We start from the raw sequence: 26,815 nt of genomic DNA on the forward strand, positions 1-26,815 counted from the left end.
AAACTCGTGAATTTTCTTTTGCCGATTTTTCTCCATACATTTTGCAAGTGTAACCAAATTTTTCCTGGTATTTTTTAGTAAAAATTTTGCAATGGACTTGAGAAAATTTTATTCTTTATATCCTGTAATGTGAGAATGTGTACATCAAACTAAGTGACTCCTCTCCCTTCAACAAACCTAGGACATCTCATTCCACATCTGATGGCCGAAACTAAAACGCAGACTTGCACTAGTTTAGATTTTCTCCATATATATATATATATATATTTTTTTTTTTTTTTTTTTTTTTTTTTTTTTTTTTACATAATTATCATTTTCGCACTAATTTTTAAATTTACAAATCACATGAAAGCAGTACAAGAAACATTCTATGGAATGAATCTCTACTGATTATGGTTGAGCAAGCTGGGAAACAGCTGGCCTTCAAACGCCTTTGTGAAAAATCCATTGTGTATTCATAAATTTGAATATTTACATCAACCAGACCATTAAATTTAAATCGGGGGGGGTCCACAGAATGCACATCAGATGAAATGCTGTTGACATTTTGTTGTGTACAATGTTAGATCTCTTGATATTATGCATCATTTTACTCTTGCCATGATGAAAGTTGTTGATTGAATTCATACCAGTTCTTATCCACTCCAGTTTCAGCACTCAATTCTTATTTATACATATCAGAAAGCAATTTATCCTTTTTAAACTTTCATTGATTGAAATCTGAATAAGTTTCTTTATTTCCATGGCATCCTTCCTATAATACTAGACATCAAGACTCAAAAATTATACAAATTTATTAGCTAGATTTTGCTTGCATCAACTCTATGTAGTTGCAATCTTTCAAAATAAAGTTTCATGATTTGATCTTTATCCTCAATACAGTTACACCAGTTTCTTTTATCTCAAATTTATTTTCATTTTTGTTATAAACAAAAAAAAATACAATAAAAAAGTAAAGAGCAAATGCTTAGGCGGTTCTGTGTTTTGTCATAGGTGATACTGTGTCCTCCCAATAATTTTTATTCATTATTAAAAAAAAAAAAAAAAGTTTTAAGTGCCTTAACATTTAGCCTTCCTTTATTAATGTCAGATGTAGATATTAGCAAAAAATTATTTTTTAACTAATTTTTATAAATAAATCAATAAAAAACTGGTTTTTTTTCTGTCTTATTGTTTTGTACATTCTGTAACTTATTGTATTTCATTGTTGCTACTGGTTTAATTTCAAAACTGCTATGAGAAACCCAACTGAAAATGTCGCTACCATGCTTTACAGAAATAGTGTGACAGGAATGTCAGAGTGTTTTTACAAGATGTACAAATTATTGGAGTGCTAAGATTTGCTAACAGAACTCAAAAGAAATGACAAGGTCTGCTATGGATAGCTATATATAGAAAACTTGGTTAAAAGAATAGGAGACAAAATGAATATGTTCAGAAGATAAAAGCCATTCAATCTTATGCCATAACAGATGTAAGAGCATGAAAAAATTTTAAAGAAAATTTTTTATTTTTTAGAAAAACTGATAATCATTTATGTTGACAAATTAAACAGAATTTTCAGCAATAGCACCTGTTGTTACCGTGAATCCAGTTAGAAAGAATAACTTAAGCAGCAAAATTATCATTTGACCTCTAATATTAAAACACTCGCTCATAGTGTTGGTCTGGATTCTGAGTTGGGCGAGCAGGTACATGATGTTGGGCTTGTCCTCTCCTTCTTGGTGGGGCAAGAAACTCAAACATGCTGGTTGTATGCTGAGATAACATCCGTGATAAATCAGTAGGCATAGGATCTGTCCAAAAGAAATCATGATTAAGAGCAGTGTCACTATCACAACGTTTGCTAGGATCAAGAGTTAAAAGTTTATCAAGCAAGTCCAAGGCATATTGATCTTTTACATAAACTTTGAGACGATCTTTGACTTTTCGCTTTTGTCCTTTGGGAAGATCAACTTTTGTATAATGTTCAAGATTTTCAACATCTGGCCAAACTTCTGGAGTAATTGAACCACAAAGCTGGCTAATTAATTGAAGTTGGTGTTGTTCAGTGTTACCCTGCATGATAGGACTGCGTGTCCACATTTCAGCCATGATGCACCCAGCCCCCCATAAATCAACAGGTGGTCCATAGTTTCTTTCTCCAAGTAACAATTCAGGTGGCCGATACCAGAGAGTCACCACTCGGTTGGTATATCTGTTTGGTTGACCTTTCATGCTAAATGCACGGGCCAAACCAAAGTCTGCAAGTTTCAACACACCGTGTTTTGTGATAAGAATATTAGCAGCTTTCATATCTCTATGTAAAACTTTGTTGCTGTGAATAAAATAAAGGCTGTTGAGGAGTTGCTGCATCACTTTTTTTATCTCACCCAAAGAAAATTTAACTTGAACATTGCTTAACAGTCCAGCCAAATCATGCTCACAAAAGTCAAACACAAGATAAAATGTTGCTCTCATCCGATTGTAACTTGTGACTGCAAAAAAAAAAAAAAAAGAAATAAATAAGTCAATGATACAATTAGTTAATCCACGAAGTATCTTACCATGAGTCAAGGTTTTTCATTTTTAAACAAAGTTTCTAAATATCTTATTTAATAAACACAATTTGTATATTTTTACATAAATAATATATACCTGTCATCATGTAAAATTTAGCAAGTAAAAAAAAAAAAAAAAAAAAAAAAAAAGCCTTCGGAGGAAAACATTTCAAGTAGTGAGATAGTAAATTAATTCTTGCTGTCTGCAACAAATTTGAAAAAAATTAAATGATGTTTTTTGTTTAGGTCATAAAAAAATAAGATTTTATACTTTTAATGACTATTAGTGATGGAAAAAAAAATTAAAGGTGTAGACTAGTAAGATCAAATATTTACCAACTTTTTGTTACTTCTCAAAAGTAAAACAGCATTATTTTTCAAGTGATAGAATATATATATATATATATATATATAAAAATGGAAATCTTTTCAGACAAGCATGAAGAGCCAACAAGAACGAAAGACAGGAGATGTCTATTGACCTTAATCTTGAAAAGACAGTTGGGCTATATGAAGGTAGGAAGAAAACAATCAAGCAGGAGGAGAGTTTCACAAGACTGTAGTTCTTGGAATAGGAAGCTGTATTAAAACAACGATAGTCAAACGAGATCTGATAAAGGAAGCAATTCTGTAGAACACAGTATTTTTTTTTAAAGACTATGAAAGTTTGCAGAGAAGAAAAAAGATGGTGCCAATCAAATTACAAATATGTTCAGAATCAGACAGAAATTCATTTGTCCAAAGATGAATATCATAATGATAGACTTATAGAAATAAAGAATAACTTGTGAGAAACTTTAGAGCAGAATTCATAAACAGCAGAAAGAGCAATATATCTAAATGCAAAGAAATATTTCATGAGAAAGAAAGCCTAAGAAGTTTGAGTTGATTATTTCAAGATCAGAACCATCCATGACAATTTCAAGAAAAGAGATGCCTACAAGTAACAGGATTAAACAAAACAAGCCACTTTGTAGCCAACTTGTAGATTAGCTACAGGAGATGAGCAAGAAGAAACAATCGAGGAGAGTGGTATCGTAAGTATAGATGTAATTTTCTGAATCATATTCTCTGGAAGATCATTTATATAGTGATGGAAAAACAGTGTTGCACCTAGAATAGAACCATGAGGAACACCAGTATTGATAAGAAATTTCAATTAAAAAAACAAAACAAAAGAAAACTAGTATTACTGTCAAGAACTTTACCATCAATACTATTTACCCTAATGGCACACTGTTGAACACCTTTGAAAGGTCAAGCACAATGGCACACAGTGCTAAATAATCCATAAACCGATAGATACACCAGTTAAAAGATCAGCAGTGGAATGAAAACTACATTGAATATCCATCACTTAAGGTCCAAAAATGAACAAGCTTGTTGACCAATTTTTCAAAACTTTGCTAATAACAGAGAGGAGACTAATGCGACAATACTTAGTTGGGTCAAACTAATCACCAGCAATTTTAAAAAGATAGGGACAACAGGACTTCTTTCAGCAAGTAGGGAAACAGAATTGAGGCAAACTCAGTTTTAATAATTTTGAGAAAATTTGGAAACATAATAGGAATTCAGTCTTAGACTGCTCAAGATGAGAAAGACACCTAGCAATCATTTTTTTTTTAATGATAATTAGAGAATTAATAGATTCATCTATTTTATTTTTTTAAATGATGATTAGAGAATTAATAGATTCATCTATTTTTTTTTTATGATAATTAGAGAATTAATAGATTCATCTATTTTTTTTTTAAATGATGATTAGAGAATTAATAGATTCATCTATTTTTTTTTTATGATAATTAGAGAATTAATAGATTCATCTATTTTTTTTAAGGAAAAACATCAAAAACATAATTAAGAATTAATAGATTCATCTATTTTTTTTTTTTAAATGATGATTAGAGAATTAAAAGAATTAGAAAATCATCTATTTTTTTTTAAGGAAAAACATCAAAAACATAATTAGAGAATTAATAGATTCATCTATTTTTTTTTAAGGAAAAACATCAAAAACATAATTAAGAATTAATAGATTCATCTATTTTTTTTTTAATGATAATTAGAGAATTAATAGATTCATCTATTTTTTTTAAGGAAAAACATCAAAAACATAATTAGAGAATTAATAGATTCATCTATTTTATTTTTTTAAATGATGATTAGAGAATTAATAGATTCATCTATTTTTTTTTTAAATGATGATTAGAGAATTAATAGATTCATCTATTTTTTTTAAGGAAAAACATCAAAAACATAATTAGAGAATTAATAGATTCATCTATTTTATTTTTTTAAATGATGATTAGAGAATTAATAGATTCATCTATTTTTTTTTTAAATGATGATTAGAGAATTAATAGATTCATCTATTTTTTTTTAATGATAATTAGAGAATTAATAGATTCATCTATTTTTTTTTAAGGAAAAACATCAAAAACATAATTAAGAATTAATAGATTAATCTATTTTTTTTTTAATGATAATTAGAGAATTAATAGATTCATCTATTTTTTTTAAGGAAAAACATCAAAAACATAATTAGAGAATTAATAGATTCATCTATTTTTTTTTTTAAGGAAAAACATCAAAAACATAATTAGAGAATTAATAGATTCATCTATTTTTTTTTTTAAGGAAAAACATCAAAAACATAATTAGAGAATTAATAGATTCATCTATTTTTTTTTAAGGAAAAACATCAAAAACATAATTAGAGAATTAATAGATTCATCTATTTTTTTTTTAAATGATGATTAGAGAATTAATAGATTCATCTATTTTTTTTTAAGGAAAAACATCAAAAACATAATTAGAGAATTAATAGATTCATCTATTTTTTTAAGGAAAAACATCAAAAACATAATTAGAGAATTAATAGATTCATCTATTTTTTTTTTAATGATAATTAGAGAATTAATAGATTCATCTATTTTTTTTTAATGATAATTAGAGAATTAATAGATTCATCTATTTTTTTTTTTAATGATAATTAGAGAATTAATAGATTCATCTATTTTTTAAGGAAAAACATCAAAAACAATTAGAGAATTAGATTCATCTATTTTTTTTTAATGATAATTAGAGAATTAATAGATTCATCTATTTTTTTTTTAAGGAAAAACATCAAAAACAATTAGAGAATTAATAGATTCATCTATTTTTTTTAAGGAAAAACATCAAAAACATAATTAGAGAATTAATAGATTCATCTATTTTTTTAAGGAAAAACATCAAAAACATAATTAGAGAATTAATAGATTCATCTATTTTTTTAAGGAAAAACATCAAAAACATAATTAGAGAATTAATAGATTCATCTATTTTTTTAAGGAAAAACATCAAAAACATAATTAGAGAATTAATAGATTCATCTATTTTTTTTTTAATGATAATTAGAGAATTAATAGATTCATCTATTTTTTTTTTTTAATGATAATTAGAGAATTAATAGATTCATCTATTTTTTTTAAGGAAAAACATCAAAAACAATTAGAGAATTAGATTCATCTATTTTTTTTAATAATTAGAGAATTAATAGATTCATCTATTTTTTTTTTAAGGAAAAACATCAAAAACAATTAAAGAATTAATAGATTCATCTATTTTTTTTAATCAAAAACATCAAAAACAATTAGAGAATTAATAGATTCATCTATTTTTTTAAAGGAAAAACATCAAAAACATAATTAGAGAATTAGATTCATCTATTTTTTTTTTTAATGATAATTAGAGAATTAATAGATTCATCTATTTTTTTTTAAGGAAAAACATCAAAAACAATTAGAGAATTAATAGATTCATCTATTTTTTTTAAGGAAAAACATCAAAAACATAATTAGAGAATTAATAGATTCATCTATTTTTTTAAGGAAAAACATCAAAAACATAATTAGAGAATTAATAGATTCATCTATTTTTTTAAGGAAAAACATCAAAAACATAATTAGAGAATTAATAGATTCATCTATTTTTTTAAGGAAAAACATCAAAAACATAATTAGAGAATTAATAGATTCATCTATTTTTTTTAATGATAATTAGAGAATTAATAGATTCATCTATTTTTTTAAGGAAAAACATCAAAAACATAATTAGAGAATTAATAGATTCATCTATTTTTTTAAGGAAAAACATCAAAAACATAATTAGAGAATTAATAGATTCATCTATTTTTTTTTAAGGAAAAACATCAAAAACATAATTAGAGAATTAATAGATTCATCTATTTTTTTTTTTTTTTTTAATGATAATTAGAGAATTAATAGATTCATCTTTTTTTTTTTAAGGAAAAAAACATCGCAAATCACAATCTGGATCCATTCAAGCTGCACATTTATCGACGAAAATGTTTCGTCTGAATGATTCACACATCAAAAAGACTAGAAGTAAAAAAAGAAAAATTTTCTTTTAATATAAATTTTTGCTTGTATTTACAAGTTATTAATTCTGGAGGCAAATTAATGCCGTAGAACAAGGATTTATTTTTAGGTTCATACTGTTCCTAATGTTAATAACCAGAAGAGATTTGCACTTGGCAGTCATCAATTAAGTACAGCAGGAGAAACAAGTTTTTTTGAACAATGAGAGAATTGAAATTTAATTCTATTGAATGGAGTGAAAAAAATTTACTTATGAGGACAGTTTACAGGGTTCGTACAGATTTTTAACATACATTTTGAAAGTTTTTCAAGGCTTTCTCCAGAAAAAAATGCATATTTTGAAATCCACAGCAATTCGAAAAAGTGGTAAAAAAAAAATAAATATTCAACAAATAAATGTTGCCAATAAAAATTACTTTGCAATTTACCTGCATCATAATTTGGTGTTTTTGAGTAGTTTTATATGCTTTTTATTTCATTTCAAATATTAACTCCCTTTCACGGATTTTAATTTCCAACTAGATGTCAGCCATCTTGTCCTGGCTGGCCGGCTTAAATTTAAATTATCACATTGGGGTAATCATTGGAGAATCCCGTCTGCATAAAGGAAAGAATTTTTTTTAGAGAGGGGAGAGAGTAATTTTATTCATGTGGCCAGGTACTTTTTGGAACAGTTTAACAAAAGACTGGATATAAACCTATTTTAGATCTAGAGTGACAGTCCTCCTAGGAGCTTACCAAAACAAGGGGCTTCCTCAATCCGAGTCATTTTAACAAATTACCAAAAATCATTAAATTTGAAGTTCATTGAACTCTCATAGTATCCAAAATAAACCTAAATAAAACAAACTTACCTTTACTCCTGCAAATCTCAATGAGATTTATGATATTCTCATTTTTTAATAATTGCAAGATTTTGATCTCTCTTAGTGCAGTGATTGGGAACTGAAATGACAGAAATAAATTAAAAATTGATAAAACTTGTTTTAGAAGGAAACAAAAATGTGTAAATTGAATCCATGTTATTTGATGCCTTAAAAGAGTTTAGATTTATATTTCTTTTAACTAGCAAATTTAAATTCTATTTCAATTTGAAAGTTGATATTTTAAGTTTATAAAATAAGCATATAAGAACATTGCAGAGTTAGTTTATAATATTACATGCATTAAGTAATTTGAATTTCAAAGAAAAAACAGATTTGAAATCAATATGAATTATAAATTTCTAAAAACAAAAAATAAAATAGAATAAAATAAATTTTACAAATTTTTTATTTGAATTAGCAGATTAGACATAGTTAAAAAGTTTTAGCATTAAATGTTTTTGTTCAACATTTTTGAGCAAAGCAAAATTCTACTGAAATTACATTGAGATCTTGGATAAAAAAAAAATCTTAAAAGTTTATTGTAAATGTTGATAAAGATTTTATCTCTTGTTGATAAATCAAGACATAATAAAAAGAAACATTTGACTATAAATTTTGGTAATTTAAATGAAGAGAAGCCTAACTTACTTACCCCTTCTTTTTCATTTTCCATCAAAACTTTCTTCAAAGCCACAAGTTTTTTGGTTTTCTTACACCGAGCTTTAAATACCTCACTAAATAAAATAACATAGAATAAGTATATATATAAAAAGGTTTATACATTAAATTACAACAAAAAAATATATCAGATTTTTTATCCCTTCCTTTAAACAAAATCACGATTGGACAAGGTCATACAAAATGGTTAACCAAACCACAATGCATGGGTAGCTATTGTTTGAGGATGTAGTAGAGACCAACAAATAAGTCAACTCAACCAATCTTTGCAATGACAACTAAGCTATAAAAAAGGGGAAAATAAAATTGCCACTAAGTTATGCGATGCATCTACTTGATACGTGCAAATTACGATTTATTGCGGAGTTTGGATTCCTAAAAAGGTGCTTATTAATTTTATTTTTTGTTTAAAAGGTTGTTTGTGGTTGATAAACACCTAAAAAAAGTTACTTTCTAAAAAGGAAAAAATGTGTGAAATAAAATTTAGATGGAAAAATATCACAACAGCTCCAAAATTAAGTGAAAATTGTTGTATGAAAAAAATTGTTTAAATTTTTCTGGAAATATAAATATTAGTTTTCTGGAACTATTTCAAAGAAAATTATAAAGTTTAAGTCTTAAGATAGAAGTCTTAATAAAAACTTATTTTATTTTATTAATTCAATAAAATAAAATAAAATTTTATTATAACTTTCATAATTATTAAAAAAAAAAAATTTTTTTAAATGGTAACAAAAAAGTTGCAAATTCATGTTTGAATGAACATGGCGACCAAATTTCAAAAAGCATGGAAATTTATAATCTACTTAAAAATTATACATTAATTTCTTTATTTTTGAAGTGACAAGTATGGAAGAACCAAAATTTTTCAATTTTATATTCAACAAAACTACATACAATACCTTCCAGGATAAGGTTTTTCTGTTATAACTTTCAAGTTTATAAAACAAATTGAAAATAAGTTTTATAAATTTTTATAGGTAGTGTAAAACCTCTTGAGTTGGAATGAAAATAAATGGTTGTCTCATTAGAGCCATATTCAAGTCTCGATAATTGCTTACAAAACAAATAAATAAATCGAAGATTAAACAAAATAATCGTAGAACATGATTGGATAAGTTTATTTTTCAATGTTTAAACAATCACCATTTTGTTTAGGCTTTAACTGGCTGAGTTTTACATTACCTTTATTTTTAAGTAAAAAAGGCATTTAATTTATAATTTTCAAGTGATTATTGAGATTTGACTATGGCTCTAAAGAGATTTTATTTTTCATTCTTACTCAGCAGGCTTTGCACTACCTTTATTTTTAAATAACAAAAACACTTTAAAATGAATTAAAAACAAAAAAACTTATCCAGGTAGTAGAAAAGCTTGTGTTTGGTAACATAGAATTCAAACTTGAAACATTGCTTAGTGCATAAATGTATAAAAGTTCATTAAATTCATTGATTATAATGTCAAAAAAAAAAAAAAAAAAAAAAAAAGCTAAAACCATTATTTATTAATCAAATTTAAATTTGAAAGAAAATTTTTAATGAAAAAATTAAACACTACTGAATTTATATTAAGAACAATAGCCTCCACATTTTGGCCAAGTTTCAGGAAAATCTAATGCATGGATAACAAAAAAAAAAAAAAAAAAAAAAAATACAATTTATTTTTCCAAGCCTCACATTTTTTAAAAATGGCGATGAATACATTTGTAAAAAATAAAATTGCTTTATCACTATCAAAAAAATGAAAATAACTCCAAAATATCAAACATACTCAATGCTCAAGATAAAATTGTACATTTTGAGCAACATGAAGACAAAGAAAATATTATCATGCTAAAGATGCCACTACGTCATGCATCACATTCTTCTTCAGTTCACTTTCACAGATTGAGGTGTGTGTGGTGGAGTGCAAACTCCTGTCTTTTTTTTTTTTTTTTTTGTCTTTAACAACGCTATCCATCCATATCTCTCAAAATCATCCCATTGTTTTTTTTTTTTTTTTAATTTTAAGTTATTTTTTTAGTGATCCTGATTTTCAAGGTTTGCATTTTTTTCAAGATTATAAAAAAAAATTTTTATGCATGGAAACAAAATTAGAATATTACATTCAAAATTTATGCTAAAGGTGTTAGCACTAAAATAACTTGAAATATTTTTGGGTGAAAATATTGAATGAACAATGCTTAATTCAATGATAATATCGTTAATTTAAGAAATTAATTTTTCTTTAAGTTCAGCATTACCCAATGAAAAGATAAGACTGGAAAAGATGATGATGATATTAATAGAAGTAGTAAGAGAAACGTTAAAAACAGTTAACACAATTTCCAATAAACCATTTAATTTTTGCAAATTATTTTTTTTTCTAAATGAACCTCGAAACTTTAAAAAAATTTTTTATTTAACTGATTCTTTTACTTAAAAAAAAAAATAAAATAAAAAAAAGTTGGACAATTTGTTATTTAAATTTAAAAAAAAAAAAGAAAAAAAAAGAGCAGTAGATGAAAATGAAAATATTCTACATTTATTACTGATTCCTCAAAATGCACAGACCTTAACTGAGAGAGAGAGAGAGAGAGAGAGAGAGAGAGAGAGAGAGAGAGAGAGAAAGAATCACCCACCCAAAATTCTGAAATAAATGTTTGTGTTCAAACAAGTAATCCCCCCGCCTCAAAGAAGGATCTCATTTTTGGTGTGCGATCAAGCTGAGGGTACACAGCTGCATTTTTTATTGACGATTCAAAGTCATGATATACTTTAAGAATATGTAAAGTGTATCCTGAATTATTAAGGTCTACTTAGCACCAGTGTATTTCTGTAGAAATGTATTTTTCCAGAAAGCAGCTATAAAAGACCATGATTTCAATTGCACAGAGAACAAGCCACGCAGGCGTGGTTCCCCCCCCCCTTGTGCTGCATGTGAGACGACGCCACAAAAAATAGTGAAGAAATGATGAATGTGAGAAGTGTGAAGGGCCAACGTTGCCTTCACATTTTCGCCAAGTTTCAGAAAAATCTAATGGATGAAACAAAAGTTATGGGGTAAAAAGTGTCATTTTTTGCAATTTGTGACCCTTTTTGAGCTCCTGGGAAAAATAGACAAACGGTGCAATTTCACACCTTAAGACATGTATATTTGAATTCAGCACTATGGAAAATTACTATATAGATATACATATCAAGTTCTTGAGTAATATGAAAAAAAGACACAAAAAAAAAAAAAAAAAAAGTTGGGGGGGGGGGGGGACTAAAAGTCCTAGAGGGATGCGAACCAGAATTTTGCCAGAGTCACCCATACTGAATTTATATTAAGAACAATGGCCTCCACATTTTGGCCAAGTTTCAGGAAAATCTAATGGATGGATCAAATGCTAAAAGTGTCATTTTGGGCCATTTTTGACCTCTTTTGAGCTCCTGGGTACACCAAATCCCAGTGTAAATGGATAACGGTGCAGCTTCAGGCCTTAATACATGTATATTTGAACTGACCACCGTGAAAACCCACTATATAATCAGATATGTCAAGTTTTTGTTAAAGAGCCACAAAACAGGCCGTTTTTGGCACTGAAAGTCCCTGGGGACGTGAACCAGAATTTTGCCAGGGTCACCCATACTAAATATATAAGAACATTTTGGCCAACTTTAAAAAAAAAATCTAATGGATGGACCAAAAGTTACGGGGCAAAATGTGTCATTTTGGGGCATTTTCGACCTCTTGAGTCCCTGGGGACACAAGCACATCTATTTAATGAAATAGAATTTGTAGCAAAATTTCAGGAAAAACTAATGGACGGTTATCTGGTAATAGTCCAGACTAACGGACGCATGAAACTACTGAAAACATAGGTCCCTCTCTGATAAATCGGAGGACCAATATTATTTTGAAACTATGTAAGTAGCAATACACATGAAAAAATTGAAATAGCTTAAAATTAAAACAATTAATGGCGTACATAGAAAGAGATTGATGAGCTAAAAAGAAAAATTTTAATTTTTTAAATACGATTGCAAGAAAGTCATTATTTTCATACCTCACACATTTGGATATTTTTCTCATTAAAGACCATATGCATTGGTCATTCTTTTTTCTTGTTTACACTACTTTTTCAGTAACAATGTTATATGTTGGTAATAGACACAAGATTAAGCAATGAAATTTGCCATATAAGTGCATTTTTGTGCAAGGAATCAGAATATTCTACTGAAAATCTCCAAAAATTAATGGTTTCCAAATAATCTACAGTAAATGCACATAAATATGCTGCAATTCCTTAAAAAAAAAAAAAAAATCCAGAGAACTCGTCGATACATTTTATGTACAAGAGACTGAAATCGAAATCTTGGACGGTTTTAAAAATGAATATATTTCTTGGTATTAAATCTCCCACCATCTGACCGCCTCTCCAAAATATGATTCTACTTTTAGGAATTTCGTGTAAACACTCTGGAAAACTTTAATTGAAAGATAAACAAAAATTATTTTAGAATTAAATGTAAACTTTTTGGGGCCATTCTAGTGTATTAAGGCAGTTAACCATTTTTTCCTGTGCGTTTTTTTAAGACGGTTATGTGTGGTTTTAAGAGTCTTTATGCAATTATAAGAGGATGTTGCTACTCTGACTTTGGATTAATGGTAGAGCTGTTAAATCATGTGTGAACATCCTGAAGATTTGATAAAAACAAAACAAAAAAATAATTTTATAATTTAGACTGGGGGTTTGGTTTCACATAAATTTAATGTAAAATAATTCACAATTTTAAGACCATTCTCACATTTTATTATTTTTATGGGAGATAAATCATGGGCATTTTTCTTTTAGGAAGGATCTTTTTTTAGACGCTTATATGTAGCTTACAGAGGAATTTTGTATGGTCGAGAGCTTTTTTATTTCATTTATTTTTTTTGTACATAGGAGTCACCACTTATCAAGGCCCCAGAGGCCATTCGAGGATAAGGGTTAATGAGTGTATAGTAGTCAATGGGACAATATCGCAGTAATCATTAGTAGTGGAATTGGATTAAAGGGAGGGTTCAACCAGAATTTGTTTACGTTTGACATGAAGACGACTAAATTGTAGTCAGCTGGAAAATGGAAGACAGTTCCACAGGCATGCAGTTCTAAGAAAGAAGCTTTGTTCATTGAATCTACGTTTAGGTTTAGGCACAAATTAAAGAGTGGAGTAAATTATTGATAGTAGTTTTAGCTAAACAAGTGTTTTTTGTGTACGTTGAAGCTGAGACAAGCACTTGCCATGAAAATCACAATAAAGCAGAGAGGCTCGCAATGTCTCTTCTGTGGGAAAAAGGTTGCAGGAAAGAGAAAAGGGCATCCTCCACTACGCTATGAAGTCTATTTTGAAATGTGTCAAGGCAGGATAAGGCCTTTCTAATAGATTCTGCCCAGATGTGGCAACAGTACTCCATCCTTAGATGTACCTTATATAGGTAGAGAATTATATCAGCAATAAGATATCTAATGGAGCGGTAGAAGGATCCCACAATTTTTCCAGGCAACAGATTTGATGTAATTGTTCTATTTCAGATCAGAAGTAAAGGTCAAGTCCAGAAGCTTGTCAAAACATGGAGCCTCCCTAAGACGAGAGCCATTCATTTCAATTGATGCCGGATGGGGATCAGAGCATTGATGATGTAAAGATAGAAGCTTGATTTTAGATGTATTAAAAGTAACCAGCCACCTCTTTCTCCTTTGTACCACATTCTCAAGGCCAGAGGAGAGAGAATCAGAGAGAATTTGGCCATTTATGGCCTTTGATGGGTTGCCATAGATGGTAGTATCATCAGCATAAATGTCTATGAATGATCTTAGGATATATTTTGGGAGATCATTGATGTAGATGAGGAAAAGAGTTGTGCCCAGGATAGACTCCAGCATTAATATGTGAGCTTCTGATTTCTACCCATCAACCACTACTCCTACCAGAGAGAAATGATTTAATAAGACATTTCCAGCTATACCGTAGCTGGAGATGTGGAGTAGACGCTTATGCTATATCCCTATCAAAGGCCTTTGATATATCAAGAGCAATTGCTCTAGAAAGGATGCCTTCGTCAAGATCTTGCCACTTGGACAGCGTTATTGTTAGGGCTAAAGATTTTAGGAGGAAGCTTGCTACTCTTACCTAATATTTGAGGTAGGATTAAGGAAGTTTTTTCTTTTTTTTTAAGAGAGCGTTTGATACTCATATTTATGGTTAGTGGTTCATAATTATTGGCTTTTGAATATCAAACTACTTCTAAATATGTAAACTTACATAAATGAGGACTTGAAACTTTACTAGAATTAAAACAAAATAAAATTTATTTAAATTTTATTTAAAGCAAGTATCAAGTATTTTTTCCCCACCCTATTTAAACATCCAAAAAACTTTTTGCTAAACATGACAAATCGTTCAAATTTTGGACAAATTTAATTTTTATCTTCAATTATATTTCTTTTTTTTTTTTTACCAAGTGACACATTAATTCATTTTTAAACTTTTCAGTTTAAGATGTTTATTATTTCTTAACTTTACTAGAAACTGAGCACAAATATTTAAATATTAATTTTGCACTTTTTTTTATAATCTGGTCCATTCGATAACAATCCACTGAAAAAAATTGTAAAAAAAAAAAAAAAAAAAAAAAAAAAATGGGGAGGGGGGGTTACCACTAGTACATGTCAGCCAAAAAAAAAAATCATTTCATATTTTCAATTGTTCAAAGAAAAACACTTTAATTCACCATTAAAAAACTAATGCAATCGCTAAAAGTGCATACAGGTTATACAGTTAGAAAGCTTATTTTCTTGTCTATATTGTTGAAACCATATAAATATTTTTAAAATTTGACCAGAAATATGTGAGAAATTGCAATTTGAACAAAGTTCATAATGCCAGACTGGTCTTTAATTATATATTCTAATAACAAGATAGCTCTAATTAAACATGCAAGAAAATTTTTTCACATTCATGTTTTCCAAAAAATTTGTTCTTGAATAAAAATCAAAAATAAAATTTGTTTGCAGCCATGTTACTGCTACTACAGACAGTTTTCCATCTAAACTCTAATAGAAACGATTTTTTTCCAGGTATCATCATTTTAAATTGCTAGCCACCAAAAGAGAAAATAACATACAATTATACTTTTAATAGATATAAGCAGTAAAAAAAATTGATTTACTTAACAGTGGATGTCCAAAGAAATTTTTTCTAAATTTTCGATACTCATCATTGTTTAAAAAGAAAAACTAAGAAAAAAAGTGGTCAAAAGTATTTTGGAAACCCAAAACTTAAAAGTGACATCTCTTCTGATTAGTTTCCAGATTTCATGACAAATTTCTTAATACAAATGCTACACAAGCACTTACAAAAATATTATTTACTATTTATCAATTATGTATTATTTATTAATTCATTTGAAAGTAAACAAAACAGTGGTATTTTGAGGACTTTGCTTTTTTAAATGACTATTTTAGCAGAACCCCCTTGACAGCTGTGATTATCCAAAGCCTTTTACTCGTTTGTGTGTTGTAATGCAATAAAAGAAAGACAAATATTTGGGAACAAGCATATTCAATATATCCCAAAGTTAACAGCTTCATTGTAGCCATTTACTTTAATTAATAATAAAATTAATAAAGATGCCCCTTTTTTTGTCCATCTTTGTTTCTAAAAATGTGGCGTGTGTTTGACAGTTGTCCAATATTTGTTTTTGTCTTGCACCCCTGTCGCAAAATACCCACATTCAAACAGAAGCGTTGATGTGTAGGTAAGAGTAAATAACTTGCATTCAGATGCTGTTAACTGCGTTACTAGTGTTTGTAGTAGACTGAAAGAAATACATAACTAATGGCCACACTGGCAGCCACGTTTACTGTAAATGAATTCATTCTGTTGTGTTCGCTAAATGCAAATTCTAGAATGAAGGTTTATGTCTGAATAACCAATGAAATTGCATTGTTAATCAGAAGTGAATTGGAAAGGGGGAGTTGTTCATTATTTTTGCAGTCAATAAGTTGTAGAGAAAAACTAAGAGCATGTATTGATGAAACAAAACAAGTATGGTGATTCACAGTAAACATAGACTGAAATATTTGCTCTGATCCTAACTGGGAAAGTCACAATAGAAAATATTAAGTTGTCTCACTCACTATGATTCATTATGATTTGTTTGTAAATGTTGACTTTTCGGGTATATTAACTACAAATATCACCATAAAATTTGAAGTTTATAAGCCCTTTACCAGATATGAAAACATATGATATCCAACATAAAAAAATTAATGTAATCCCTGTTAGCCATTTTTTTTCACAACCGAGTAGTTAGTAATTCACATGCTTGTAACTGAAGCAGACAAAGTAAATATTTCCCCCCACCCTGATAAAAAAAAAAAAATAGGGCATTCCCCCCCCCCCCCCCCCCCGAAAGCAGTTCTTCACATGAAGAGGTTGCGGTGTTTATTCCGAAAGCCGTTCTTAACATGGGAAGATTGGGAGTGTTTATTCTGAAAGCCATTCTTAACTCTCCTCAGAAATAGTGTAATAACTTGGGATTGCAGATTTAATTGAATGAAACAGGAAACCCTGCATCGAGTATCAGCATGTAGTGTGACCATTTTAGATTTATGTTTGTGAAGCCATACTGTAATTTTGAAAAGGGCAAAAATGATATTTCATTATATCAGATTGACATGAAAGTTCTTGCAGTTTTTAACTTTTAAATTCAGATGAACTCGGCTCAAACAAAAATTTATTGATCGAAATAAGCACCATCAAAATCAGCACACTTTTGCCAACACAAGACAAGTTTATTTATGCCATTAACATAAAAAATCTTGCGTTCTGGTGGTGATCAAAGTCGCTGAAGGTGTTTTTGAAATCGCTTAAGTTTTTGAAAACCTAAGCGATATCAAGCATTTCTCACACAGAAAATTGTCAAGATGCTTAAGAAAGTAGTCGATAGGTGAGAGATCTGGAGATTATGGCAGATGAGGCAGAGTTTTGTAGCCCAATTCGTTCAACTTTTGCAGAGTCAGTTTAGCAACATGCGATCGGGCATTGTCATGGAGGAGAATTAGGCCTTTTCTGTTGACTAATGCTGGGTGTTGTTGTTAAAGTTTCTGATGCATTTTATCCATTTGTTGACAGTACTTCACAATGGTTTTGCCTGCATTCAAAAAATTAATGGATGAGACTAATCACAAACCACCAAACAGTCAGCATGACCTTTTTTTTGGTGCAACTTCGGCTTTGGAAAGGATCATGGAGATTTGTTGGTATCTAACCACTGAGCTGAGCAGCACCGGCTGTCATAAAGAACCCACTTTTCATCACAAGTCACAACCCGGTCGAGAAACGAGTCATTCTTGTTGCAGTAAAAGAAGGAAGATGACACTTCATAACAGTGTTTCTTTTGGTTGTCGTTAAAGCCGTGAGGCACCCATTTATCGAGTTTTTTTTTGTCTTTCCAATCTCTCTAAAGTAGTTGGAAATCATCATATATGATACATCTAATTTAAAAGCAAGTTCTCAAACAGTTGTGCATGGATTGGTTTCGTCTAAGGGTCTTAATTGATAACTGTCAACATCCAATGGCCGACCACTACACTCATCTTTAAGACTCGTCACTGCCACAAAATTTCTTAAACCATCATTGTGCTGCGTATTCAGTAGTTGTTCCCGGGCCAAATGCTTTGTTGATATTGTGAGCGGTTTCAGTAGTTTTTAGCCTAGCTTGAATTGAAATAAGAAAATTGTGCGAATTTGTCTTTTTTCCATCTTGTATTCTACGTTCTGAAAAGAAGACATTGTTTTAATATGATTGTAATTTAAACAATTAGAGTGAAAAATGTTCTTTGAAATGATGAAATGATAAAGTAAAGTAAAGGTACTATAACATGATATATAAAGTAAAGGTACTATAACATGATATATAAAGTAAAGGTACTATAACATGATATATAAAGTAAAGGTACTATAACATGATATATAAAGTAAAGGTACTATAACATGATATATAAAGTAAAGGTATTATTATAACAAAAACTTATTTGAAAATACATCATTAGGCGCATGGCGGAAATTCTTCAGGGTTTAAATGTATTGTAATGCTTTTATTGGGGTGGAAAACGTTTTTCAGCTGCCATATTACATCCTATTTACTTACCTCCCCATGAAGGCAGAGTTAGACACAAAGTCGGTTAGAGAAGCATTTATTACTAAAAAATGAAACCGTGAAATATAAAAGCAAGTTAAGCTAAAAGTAAAAAAAAAAAAAAAAATTTTTAATTCCAAGAATTAAAGAAAGAAAAAAAGTTCCAAGAAATTTCGAACATTTATTACTATAAACATAACGAACAAGTGAAACATAATGAACAAGTGAAAATAAAAGCAAGATAAGTCAACGTAAAAAGGAAAATAGATTTTTTTTAACAGCAAAGTTCAAATGTTTGTTTGCATAAAGCAGGTCAACAATTTTTTTTTTTTTTTTCAATAAAGAAATATTTTTGTAAATAAAACAATTCAGAGAGGTCAATTTACTTTCTATATCCATCATTCAAAGGGTCAATAACATTAGAAGCACCGGTGTCACATTTCACGTGACCTAACTGTTGGGTCATTCCATGTCAATTCACCAGGCCATTACACCCACCAAATTTGGCACAAATATTCCCCTTCAGGAATTAGGAAAATTTGCCAAATTATTTGGTCCTAGGGGGGGAGGGTAAAATTTGTATATTTTGCTTCCAAATTTATGCTGTGAAACCGTACGGAATTTCAGTGTTTTATAAAATGAGAAAAAAAATACTTCCACTTATTCAATATTTCTGAAATTTTGTAGGAAGGGCATTTAGGGACTGTAGAATCCGAATATCTAATTATTTTAACCCCATACCTGGTAGAAAATAAAATTTTGCTCTCCCAAAAGCATATCCCCCAAATTAATTTTTTACCTATGTAGCTTATTGATCAGTCTGGAGAAAATATGTCCTCTTCAATTTTCATAATATTTTGTTTATAACATCTACTATGACTTAAGTTCTCAAAATAATTTTGTGAGGGTTTCTAGCCTACTTTAGGAGATATGGCCCTGCCAATTTTATAGTTTTTTTCCTATGTACGTTCAGTAATTCAGTGAAAGATTGATAAAGACAATCATCCTAATACTCCCAAACTTCTCAAATGTTCATATTGTGCTAAGTAATTTCTTAAACTATTCAATAAGATAATCTTTGTTAATTTAAAAAGAAAATAATTTAAATATATTTTGCAGATATTGCATTTTGTATGGTATGGACAGATTGTCTTTAACAAGTGATAAACATTGACTCATGCAATAAGATCAACACTTTAGAGTTTTTGTTGATGGCATTAAACATTTTTTTTTTTTTTTTAGTTTTTCAAAAAGTTAATTTTATTAAACTAAAACCTTTTTTTTCATTTCGAAGAAAGTGATAATAAAATGTATTTTTCATTAGTTTAAAACACTAAGATTAAGCTATACTGAGCAATAAATGTTTTGTAGACTATTGTTTAAACATAAGATATCTGATAGGTAATAATTGTAATACAATTAGAATTAGGCCACCCGTGAACTCTGAATGACCCTCCTTTGACCCAGACTGGAACTTGTCTGTGGCACCTAAAATATTTATTAGTCACTTTTCCTCCAGTATCCAAAGAGAAAGGTGCCATTTTCCTACTTGGATTTTTTACTAGCACACAGAAATAATTGAAGTAGTTTTTTTTCAGATAAAGATGAATTGTTCTATTTATACTGAGCTAACAGTTGAAACAAGTACTAATTTATTCCATGATAAACAGGTTGGATTAATTTCAGTGGATCATTTGGATGCAATGGGTGTAAAGCTTATTACCTATAGGACAGTTCTTGATAAGGATAAAATACAAACTGTGACCATCACAAACAGACCTTGTTAATTAAGTATGAGTGGCTTGAAAAGAGTTGTTGCAATCCATTTAAAAATCATAAGCAAATTAAAGGCAGTTTGAAAGCAATTTCTTTGAAGTTGGCAGATAAAGCAAAAGCTAAGTTGTTCCAGGCAAGAAACTCTGTCCTAATTGTCGAATATGAATCAGCAAATTTCTTGATGAAAAACAAAGGCATGTATCGGTTGAGGAAATATAAGAGCATAATGCAAGTACTGAAGAAACAGAGAAGACAAATATCAATGTTTCTCTGCTATTGGAATTTCTCCAATGAAAACAAAAGGGCTTCATGACTCTGGAAAGGCTCGTTTAGGTAAGAGAAAACTTTTTTCTGCAATACAAAGTATTAAGACCAAAGTCAGTAGGTCATTAAACATTGGCTCTGAGCTGTTATGTGATGAACCTTTAAAATTAAAAAGTGAGATTTTAGATAAAGCCAAGTCCTTTGATAAAATGATAGCGGTTCTTGCAGCAAAAGTGAAGACTGTGGAATCCACTAAAATGAAAGTACAGATCTTGACATGTGCCCCTACCAATTCGTCACACAAAAAAAGTTATGAATGTATTGGGTGTTTCAGAACACATTGTACGCAAGGCTCGCAAATTGTTTGGAAAGCGGTATTTTAGCTGTGCATGAACAAAAAAAAAGGTAAGTCTTTGCCTGCTGATATTGTAGAGTTAGTGCAAGCATTTTATCAAGATGATGAGTACACTCGATTGATGCCAGGCAGGAAAGACTATGTTGGTATTAAACGTAATTTATATCAGCAGATGAGACTCATATTGTGCAACCTAAATGAGCTCTTCAAAGCATTCAAGGAACAGAATCCGACAGTATCTTTAGGGTTTTCAAAATTTTGTAGTCTTAGACCAAAATGGTGTGTCCTTGGTGGTAGTGCAGGTACACATGCTGTATGTATGGTGGATACACCAAAACATCAAACTATTACTGGAACCATTGAATGTACCATATCAAGATCTCTTGAAGTATATTGTCTGCAATACAAGTAATAGACAGTGTATGATTCATAGGTGCCCAAATTGTCCTAAATCATCACAGAAGCTGGAAAAATTTCTTAATGAAGAATGTATTGGTAATGAAAACTATTTGGACAACAAATGACAGATCAACTTTAATAACTCACAAGGAATCCTGTCAAGTTTATGTGGATTTAGTTATTTTGCAATTAAATAAATTAGCACCTCATTCTTACTTGACTAAATCACAATCCAGATATTTAAAGCAAAAAAAAAAAGAAGATATCAGTGATCGCGAAGTTTTATTGCTTGGGGGTTTTGCTGAAAATTACAAATTTGTTGTTCAAGATGAGATCCAGAGTTTTCATTGGAGGACCTCTCAATGTACTTTACACCCAGTGGTACTCTATTTTAAGCTTGAAAACAATGCAAAGTCAAAGTTTTTGTATTATATATGTCACTACAATTCCCATGATGTGGCATTTGTTTATACGGTACAGAAAAACATTATCGAGGTGATCAAAGCTAATTTGTCAAATGTGAAAAGTATTGAATATTTTACAGATGGTTGTGCAGCACAATACAAGAATTATAAGAACTTTGCCAATTTATGAAACCATCAAAAAGATTTTGGACTTGATGCAAAATGGAACTTCTTTGCAACTAGTCATGGTAAACAACCATGTGATGGCATAGGTGGGACAGTGAAAAGGATAGTAACAAAAGAAAGTCTTGAAGACCAAATTCCAAACAAATCCTTTCCACAGAAACCATGTTTGAATACTGTAAATCTGCAATTGAAGGAACCAAATTCATTTTGATTAAAAAGGAGGAAGATGAGGAAGCAAATCTCACTATTAGATTTGAAAATACATCCACAGTTCCAGGGACAAGAAGTTTTCATCAATTTATTCCACTCGACAGAGATAAAATAGCCATGAAACAATGTAGTGAAGATGAAAACTATGAATTGATATATGACTTCTCTATTGGGGTTGAAGAAAAACCAATGAAATTTTTTCAGAATATGTTTGTTGCAGGTATAACAATAATGTTTGGATTGGCATGGTCCTAGAAATTAATGTGGAAAATAAGGACTTGCTGATTAAGTTCATGCATCCAGCTCTTCCATCACATTCATTTTATTAGAAAGAGGATTTTAAGGATATATGCTTTGTGCCATTAGCAAATATTCTGTGCACTATTGTGCCCCTACAACACCAAATGGTAGAGTTAGCATTTGTCCAAAGTGGATAAATTATCTTTGCAAAGAATTGTATACAAAACAAATTAATCTATGTACACAACAAAATTTGGTGCACAGCATAGTTTAAAATTTGTATATCGTTATCACTTTCTTCTAAATATAATTTTTTTTAGATTAATGAAAATAACTTTTTGAAAACTTGTAAAAGATATAAAAAAATAATTTTTAAAGTGATGTAATTGAAAACATTTCTTTATGAATAAAAAAATATATAAATGTTTAGTGCCAATTACATATATTCTAAGTTTAAAAAATTCACATGCATTTAAAACAAAAAAAATCAAATTTTTTTGTTTCGTGAAAATTATGAAATTAATTTTTTTTTTAAATTCATTCAGAAATAATTTCTTTTAATTCAATGTTTAATGCCATCTATAAAAACTCTATAAAGTGCTGATGCTAATGCATGAGTCAATGTTTATCACTTGTTAAAGACAATCTATCCGTACCATACAAAATGCAATATCTGCAAAATATATTTAAATTATTTTCATTTTAAATTAACAAAGACTATCTTATTGAATAGTTTAAGAAATTACTTAACACAATATGAACATTTGAGAAGTTTGGGAGTATTAGGATGATTGTCTTTATCAATCTTTCACTGAATTACTGAACGTACATAGGAAAAAAAACTATAAAATTGGCAGGGCCATATCTCCTAAAGTAGGCTAGAAACCCTCACAAAATTATTTTGAAAACTTAAGTCATAGTAGATGTTATAAACAAAATATTATGAAAATTGAAGAAGACATTTTCTCTAGACTGATCATAAGCTACAGAGGTAAAAAAATTGATGATTTGGGGGATATGCTTTTGGGAGAGCAAAATTTTATTTTCTACCAGGTATGGGGTTAAAATAATTAGATATTCGGATTCTACAGTCCCTAAATGCCCTTCCTACAAAATTTCAGAAATATTGAATAAGTGGAAGTATTTTTTTTCTCATTTTATAAAACACTGAAATTCCATACGGTTTCACGGCATAAATTTGGAAGCAAAATATGCAAATTTTACCCACACCCCCTAAAATCCGAACGGTAAGGTTTAGGACCGAATAATTTCGCAAATTTTCCTAACTCATGAAGGGGAATATTTGTGCCAAATTTCAACTAATTCGGTGTCGGTGGGTGCAGATTTGAACTTTTTGCTGGTGTTTTGGCATAGAATGACCCATATGTACTAGCAAAATACCCGGCATTGCCTTGGAGTGGATGACATAGAGGGATATATGTACTAGCAGATTACCCCGCATGGCCCGGGATTGGATAAAATAGGTGGAATGTTTCCTAGCAGAATACCCGACGTTGCCTGGGATCGGATAAGATTGGTTGATATATGTACTAGCAAAATACCCGGCGTCGCCCAGGATTAAATGACATAGGTCGATATTTGTACTAGCATCATACCCGGCGTTGCTCAATATTGGAAGAAATTGGTTGATATATATACTAGCAGAATGGCTAGGATTGTATGACATAGATGGATATATGTACTAGCAGAATACCCGACTATGCCCGGGATTGGATAATATCGGTGGATATATACTAGCAAAATACCTTGCGTCACCCGGGATTGGATAACATAGGTGGATACATGTACCAGCAGATTACCCCGCAGGGCCCATGATTGGATGAAATAGATGGAAAGTTTCCTAACAGAATACCCAGTGTTGCCCAGGATTGGATAAGATAGGTGGAATGTTGTCTAGCAGAATACCTGGCGTCGCCCAGGATATAATGAGACAGGTGTTAATACATACTAGCAGAATACCTAGAATCGGACTTGAATGGATTGGGAAAAATATTGCTCTATGTAATCTATTTTAGAATTGTATTGGGAAAAATATTGCTCTTTGTAATCTACTTTAGAATCGTATTGTGAAAAATATTACTATGTAATCTATTTTAGAATCGTATTGTGAAAAATACTGCTCTATGTAATCTATTTTAGAATCGTATTGTGAAAAATATTGCTCTATGTAATCCATTTTAGAATTGTATTGGGAAAAATATTGCTCTATGTAATCCATTTTAGAATTGTATTGGGAAAAATATTGCTCTATGTAATCTATTTTAGAATTGTATTGGGAAAAATATTGCTCTATATAATCTATTTTAGAATTGTATTGGGAAAAATATCGCTCTATGTAATCTATTTTAGAAATGTATTGGAAAAAATGTCTACGTAAAAGAATTAGTTGATATAACTTACCCGCACTGTCGGAGAAGCTGGAACCAAGAAGAAATAATTGAGAGTGCAGATGTTGATAATGGTGACGTTTGCTTCGTTTGATTGGCCAAGCTGATTATAAAAAATCTGATTGTGCGTGCAGACGGACATTTTTTTTTTTTTTTTTTTATCAGTCCAGCATTGTGTCATGAAGACTTGTGACCTTATCAACTTTACCAGACCGACGAGGTGTTTATTTTTTACCTACGCCATAGTTCGCAACAACCATTGTTGCAAATCTTTTCTTAGTAACCATTTATCGGAAAATACCACCAACATTTTTTGATCCAAATTTCACGTCCCCATGGCTTTCTAAAAAATGACGTCATTATTGCAGCATGGCTCAATAAGTGTAGGAGTAGGTGTATCAGAATTTTTACACCCCTAACAAAAAACTGCAGATAAAATATAAAAAACTAATAATTTCTCTTTTTAAAGTGTGTTGTTTATTTCTGTATGGAATATACTTCCAAAATAAACTATTAAAATAGAAATATTTTTTTATTTTTTTAAAAAACAGTGTTTACAAAGTGCCGATACGCGTTCAACCAGCCAATTTTTTTACATATGAAATCAATTGAATTTTACGAGTGAAATTTTTTTCAATTTTTAAACTTAAAAAATCTATCAAAATTTTTCTATTGGTTCAATTTTTACGATATTCAATGTGAATTTTTATGTTGTTTCCAATAAGCCGAATATAATATTTTAGACAAACTTTTTTTAAAAGTCACGCCCCCATTTTGAAATTTAAATAATTAATTCACGTACCAAATTGAAGATAAAAGATCAATAAAATATTTTAATTTAAAACAAAAAAGTGTTTTTTTGAAATTTACCTGTAAAGTCCAAAGTGTAAAACCTTTTTTTTTTAAACCACATTGATTTTTTTTTTTTTAAATGAAAGCTCATGTTATGCTTATATCGTCAAGTAAATACCAGATGTTGACGGCAATTTTTTCTATTTCATTCAATGTTTACTTTTTTTTAGATATTTCAAAAAAAAAAAAAAAAAAAAAAAAAAAATTCACTCGATAAAGTGGAAATAGATATAATCAAAAACTTGTGTATTTCATTAAGAGAATAAAAAAAAAAAAAATCGGTCGACTGGATTTCTTGTTTAACGGAAAAAATTTATAAGTCAATGTGTGCTTTTTTTCATCTATGGAGGCCCAAAAATACTAATTTTGGTAAACAGCACACAACAAAAAGACATTAATTCTGGCGCTTAAGTCACCATAAGATAATCACAAAAAAACAGATTTCTCTTCCTTTATTTGAACAGTCAATAAATTTGAGTTCGTTTTTTTTTTTTTTTTAATCTTGTTTAAAAAAGTATTTTATTTAAAAAGGACACGGAATATGAGTATAAATATGGATAAATTCTTAACAATGAACAATTGAAGTACACATTAAATAGAATTTTTTATAGGTAAGTGATTTTTTGGAATTTATACATCTTTTTTATAATTGAAGTAAGTAAAATTTTGTTGATTTTCTTTAAATCTTTTTTAAAGAAAACCAATTCAAAAAAAAAACATATTGCATAATTTGCTATTAAACTTGTAATTTTTTAAAAATTTGGTCTTTGCTCCTTTAATTGAAAAATAAATTAGGGTTTGAATTACATTTTTCAAGTAGTCATAAGCTTCGAAAGATAGTAAGTTGATTTATTCAAGTTCATATACGGCATTTTTAATGCATGAGTACTTTTATTTTCTTTAATAAAATAAAAACTACAACAAGAACACTGTTTTTGCTTTAATTATTTTTTATTCAAAAATTAAAAATAAAAATTTCAATTGTTCAAAACGTTTTTTTTTCCCCCCAAAGCTTAAAACAATGAAAAAAGAATTCGCAAAGTTCAAAGCCAACTTGAAATTTTCATTTTATTTTTATTTTTGGTGAAAGTGCACTGGGG

The 26,815-nt window shown here is 29.4% G+C and overlaps 1 protein-coding gene across 2 annotated transcripts in view; it reads right to left on the minus strand.

Moving 5' to 3' along the window:
* Window positions 1-1,491: 1,491 nt before the first annotated feature.
* Window positions 1,492-26,815, minus strand: part of LOC145292006 (cyclin-dependent kinase 9-like) — a 61,637-nt gene continuing 36,313 nt past the window's right edge. Inside the window, exons 2-5 of one of the 2 annotated variants that reach the window (XM_080137994.1) lie at window positions 24,877-24,893; window positions 8,444-8,525; window positions 7,780-7,870; window positions 1,492-2,477 (exon numbers count right to left, since the gene is read on the minus strand). In XM_080137994.1, coding sequence (XP_079994120.1) covers window positions 1,642-2,477; window positions 7,780-7,870; window positions 8,444-8,464 — 948 coding nt within the window. In that variant the 5' untranslated portion in view covers window positions 8,465-8,525; window positions 24,877-24,893 and the 3' untranslated portion in view covers window positions 1,492-1,641. The remainder of the gene's footprint in view (window positions 2,478-7,779; window positions 7,871-8,443; window positions 8,526-24,876; window positions 24,894-26,815) is intronic. The other variant, XM_080137993.1, reaches the window with a different exon arrangement.

Source organism: Euprymna scolopes, chromosome 13, assembly GCF_053919585.1.
Source record: "Euprymna scolopes isolate OS-2025 chromosome 13, ASM5391958v1, whole genome shotgun sequence".
In the NCBI taxonomy this organism is placed as follows: Eukaryota; Metazoa; Mollusca; class Cephalopoda; order Sepiida; family Sepiolidae; genus Euprymna; species Euprymna scolopes.